The sequence below is a fragment of the Cynara cardunculus genome, unplaced genomic scaffold, assembly GCF_001531365.2.
Source record: "Cynara cardunculus var. scolymus isolate 2C unplaced genomic scaffold, CcrdV1 Un_Scaffold_10385, whole genome shotgun sequence".
Taxonomy (NCBI): domain Eukaryota; kingdom Viridiplantae; phylum Streptophyta; class Magnoliopsida; order Asterales; family Asteraceae; genus Cynara; species Cynara cardunculus.
The window spans coordinates 1-5,293 of record NW_020205759.1 but is presented as its reverse complement, the minus strand read 5'-3'; the positions used below and the strand labels follow the sequence as shown (position 1 = coordinate 5,293).

At 36.0% G+C, this 5,293-nt stretch overlaps 2 protein-coding genes across 2 annotated transcripts; both read right to left on the bottom strand.

Annotated features, from left to right (window-relative positions):
- Window positions 1–1,656: 1,656 nt before the first annotated feature.
- Window positions 1,657–2,367, bottom strand: LOC112505385. Its single transcript, XM_025109300.1, has one exon. It carries the CDS (start codon window positions 2,365–2,367, stop codon window positions 1,657–1,659), a length of 711 nt encoding a protein of 236 aa, XP_024965068.1.
- Window positions 2,368–3,353: 986 nt separating this feature from the next.
- Window positions 3,354–5,290, bottom strand: LOC112505384 (the record flags this gene model as incomplete). The annotated part of the gene is made up of 4 exons (XM_025109299.1): window positions 3,354–3,644; window positions 3,726–4,308; window positions 4,418–5,140; window positions 5,216–5,290. Coding segments are annotated over 4 exons (1,611 nt in total), but the record flags the coding sequence as incomplete, so codon positions are not given.
- Window positions 5,291–5,293: the final 3 nt, after the last annotated feature.

Genomic DNA, 5,293 nt, shown 5'->3' with positions numbered 1-5,293 from the left:
ATGATATCATTTCCATTATTACCCTTTTAATTTTAATATTTTTTGAATCTTTTTAAATTTCAATTTCAATTTTAAAAATCTTTTAATTTTATTTATTTATCACAATATGAGGTTATTTGGTTGTTCTTGCGTTTTCATAAATCATAGAGGTTCTCGTTTGAACCCGAAAATCCCTCGCTAATCAGGGAAGGATTTGCGAGGGAACAACAAAAAATCCATTTTATCGCTAATCCCTTGCTGATCAGCGACAAATTAACGAGATAATGGATTTTTGGACTTTCCTCGCTAATCTGTCGTTGATCAGCGAAGGATTAGCGATAGAGTGGATTTGGTCTTTCCCTAGCAAATCCCTCACTGATCAGTGATGAATTAGCGAGGAAATGGATTTTTTGTGATTCCGTCGTTGATCAATGAGGAATTTGCAAGGGAACGACCAAAATCCATTCTCATTTTTATGTGTTATATGTATACATGTGTATGTGTTATATGTGTATATAACACATAGACAGTGTGAACCCACATATATTCTCTTTACCTATAATTTTTCCGTCGCTGATAGTATTTAGTTTTGTAGTTAATTAACTACTTAGCTTTTTATCAATTATTCATAGGCTGTGTGAACCCACGTATATTCTCTTTTACCAATGATTCACATATGAATCATTTATTCATACGTTATTAACATTTTTACCTTTCTTATTTGAACCTAGCTCATCTATTTTATGTATGAAATTATAATGCAGATACAATATTGCTCAATGCTGGATATATTCGTATAGTTTTACAAGATGTACTAATAACCCCTTTGGTAACAGTTGTCTCATCGTCTTCCCTGGAAAAATTAATGACAATATCAATTTCGAAAAAAGGAAATAGTACTTTTAATCAATTATAAAGCATTTTCATGACGACTAAATAATAAATAGAAATAGATAGTACATTGAATTAGTGGCAGATTGGTAGCACCAAGAGTTTGTGAAGATGGAGAGCAATGAGAATTGTATTATCAAACTAAATACAAATTATGCTCCTATTTACATGCAACATCATAGTTATCCCCACAAATGCAACAAAATATATATATATATATATATATACAGGCCCTCACATCATATCTTGTTCTTATAACCAATTCATGCCAAAAGTTTAAAAAAAAAATACAGAGCATATTATCGTCTCAGAACCTTCGACAATGCATCTACATGCATGGGAAAGCCTCACGGCCTGGTGGTCGGCATAATAATAAGATTGCACACAACTATCTTACTATCAATGTCCAAACACAACTAATGATCCCCCCCCCCCCAAAACCACCAAAAAAAAAGAGACTCCTTCCTATACGAGTAATGAAAATTATAGAGAGCTGTAGTGATTAGGCTACTCCAAAGTAATAGTGGAGAGTGAAAAAAAAATCATTTTTGAATAATTTCCTCATCCCCTCTCCCGAACAAGCAGAGATGACAGGAGACACATGTTAGYCTGAATGCCTAAGTCAGGGAGTGGCGGATGCAGAAAAATATATCGTAGGGGGCATAATATAAGATAAAATAATAATTAACTTCAATTTCATACCAAAATGATAAAAAATTACCTCTTACAATTGTGTCTTACGACTCTTCGTCTTTTGGAATTGACTAATTACATCATCATTTGAAACTATGAAAAGTGCTTCTTTTTTATAGTATATATCATTGTAGCATTCAAAAATTCATCACCGATTTTGTTGCGAAAATCTGACTTCACAATCTTCATAGCAGAAAAACATCTTTCGACTGTTGTGGTAGCAACTGGCAAAACCAAAGCTAACTTCAATAACCGATATAATAGAGGATAAGTTGTATGTTTTTTTGTTTCCACTAGCAATCTAGCGAGCTCGGCAATACCACTCAAATCGGCAAATCTTTTATCTTGATGCACAATCAAATAGTACATGTTAAGTTGTTTCTCAAGAGCGATCCTTTCCATACGACTAAAATCTGGAGAATACAGCTCACTCAACTTCAATAAATCTGATACATTAAACTGTGAAAATAAATCACATGGACTCAAAGCTGCTATATTTTTAAGCAATTCAGTGMTTACCTCACTAAATCGATCCCCAAACTCTTGAATTTGCATGTCCACAACAGTGTTGAAAATATCAAACTTGTAATAATGACGATTGGTGATGTTGGTCCTTTGTCTTCCGTTTTTTAAATAACGGTCTTCCATATCCAAAGATTTAATACCATTTGCTTCACAAGAATAATACATTTTCTTCAAAAGCTTTAATACCTTAATTGAAGCATTTAATCGTATTCGGTGCTCATTCTTCTCCTTCTTAGTTTTCTTATGAGAGGCAACAACAATAGATCGATCTTGGCTCATTAGATCCTCACATTTCTTAAGTGTTATATTGTGAAAACTATTAATATCACCGACATGAAGACCAAGTCTTTCTGTTTTATTCCAACTATTAAAGTCATATGTTATAAAAGCATCACTCCCAACATTGTCCTACGTAATGATCTTTAAACAAATAACAACACAAACAAAAATCTCTATCCGTTTTTACATTATACTCCAACCAATATCGTAGATCAAACCAAGCTGGACAAAAACGTCTTCATTTACTCCCGACAATTTTTTTTTGGAAATGCATGACCCTGTGGTTGACAAGGTCCTCTAATCAAGTATTTTCTCCTTATTTCATCCCTTTAATTAGGATAATATTCCGAAATCTTTTTCCTATCRGCTGGATCCCAAGAAATATCGTTCAAATCAATTTCGTAGGGAATCGAAGGAGCAGAGAGCTCGATTCAGGTGTTGATGCTTTCCTTTTAAAAAGTCTTTCCATTTTTTAGCAATAGCAATAACAAAATAAAAATCAATGGTTTATCTCTATCAATAGTAACATTTCTATTTGCGTACAAAATAGCAAAATTAACCTAACATTTCAATTTGCCTACAAAATTGCAAAATTAACCAAACATAAGCATTCACCAAATCACCGATTATGAAGCATACTACAAAATCAAAGTCATTAAAAAAATTAACGATTGGAAATCAAAAGTTTAGATTTTTACCCAATTTGGAGTAGCAGTAGAGTAGTTACAGCCGGAGGAAACAAGCAGTGGCAGTGCAAGCAAGCAAGAAGTTGGTGCCCGGAAGCAAGCAGGAAGGCCGAAGGTAGAGGAAGAGGGAAGTGGGAGGGAGCAGTGGCAATGTACAGGAAGCAGGAAGAAGCAGTGGCGATCAATGATGTACAAGAAGCGATGAATAAAGGTGAAGTCGTGGAAGTGATGGACCGGTGGAATTAGGAAGGCTAAATGAATTAAGGGTTGGGCTAGGACTTGGCAAAAGGAAACTTCATGTTTATTTTTTTGGGGCCCAATCACATATAGATAAAAACTATAAGTTAAAAAAAAAGGCTTTCTAGAATTTATTTTGTTGGGCCCCACGACCCCAACTCCTTGTCTCTGCCCCAAATCGTAGTCTCTCAATGCGCCTCTGCATCATCTCGAATTCTAAGAATGAGATTTCCGATTCTGTAAGTGATGGACGTGGCGAATCTATTCGTGGTGGGTTAAATGATGGGTACAACTCTGTTTGTGATGGGTTAAATGGTGGCTTAGGTCGACCTGTCTTTCTCCATCCTCGTACATCTGTAGCAATATGTGATATGAGAATTTGGAGATTAAATTCAATTGCTAACACTCATAATTAGCTTGACAAGAATAACATACCTCTATCATCAATGGTATCACCGACTAAAATACTGAGCCAACCTGGTGTCAATATGCCAACCTCCATTAACATGAAAAAATCACGTCGACAAAGATAGTACGCTCCTGTCATTAGTTTAAATGCAGACAAATCCCCTCCAAGAGTTTCTATCCATGGCATGTTAATTTTCATGGTTTCATCAGCATCTGCATACACAAGGCTTGCACCACACTCATGTACCTTCAAGAAACCACTCATTACAATGACAGACACATTAACTTCATCTCCCACTAATAACTTGCTTCCTATTGGCCAATAACTTAACCATATGCCAGCTCCCTCATCTCCAGGATCGCCAAAGACTTTGGGATTGTACATCAAATCAACACCATTGTTGGTACGGATTTTAGCAAACCATGCACATTCTTGACCTGATGATATTGTAAACTTGAAAGTTAGATTTAATCCTATGAGCATCCTATCCACGGGAGATGAAGGCACCTCAAAGGACAGAGATGTTGATTCTGATATATACTCAGGTGTTATGTTTGGATCCTTTATGTCTGGCAGGCACGTGCTCAAGATACCAAATTCATACAACATCTGTGCCACAAACAATAGGGTTCAGTCACACATATATAATTAGTTCAGGTGGCATGTCGATGTGCTTGTGTGTGCTTATAAATGTGATTCAGAAAAAAAAATAGAGAACCTGGATCTTTTGTCTTTTGTTTTCGATGATATGATAATCACCAACCAGGAACACCTCATGATGTTGATATTTTTTTAGCCACTTCAAGTGTCCCAAATCAGTTTCATCAAGTTTGGCTACTGGCACCAATTTAAAGAAGTCTTCGACTTCACTCAACTGAGCACAATTTTCATAGCCAAACTCATGCAGTGTGAACCGATGTGATTCAAAAGTTATTTTCTCTAGTGAGTAACAATCATATACATACAATTCTGCAAGTGCACTTGGAAGACAGAGAAGCCATTTAAGTCTATGGCTTAAAGTCAAGTTAAGGACCCTAAGATTTTCAAGATGATTGTAGCTGGGCAAGCTTTCAAACCAACCTCTGCCTAAATCCAGGTACTGCAATTTTGGTTGAATGCTGAAACTCGGAGAAAAATATTCAGTAACATCAAGGGTGCAGTCTCTAAGGGACAACCAAACTAAAGAACGTGGAAAAGAAAAGGAAATTTGTTGTGGACTTCCTCTACCAGACGTTGAAGCTCGTTTCCTGAAGAGCTTTCGACACTCTGACATGTCCAATAGAGCAAGATTCATTAGGTCTCCAATGGTTTCACAAACATCAACCAGTTTGTAACAATGAGAAAGAATCAAAGTCTCAATATTAGGGAGTCGGTAGATATTGCGGATTGCGGACAGAGACTTGGAGGATCGAAGATTTAGAGTCTTGAGTAATTGAAGAACCTGTTGCAAGAGTAACAAGAATTATTTTGCACACACTATAAATCTGCATAAAAAAGAGGATGTCAAATTTCCTACAATTGGCGGTTCAAATACTTTCAACTTGCTATCTCGCATATCTATAGCCACCAAGCTTTTGAAGAATAAGCCGGAGGG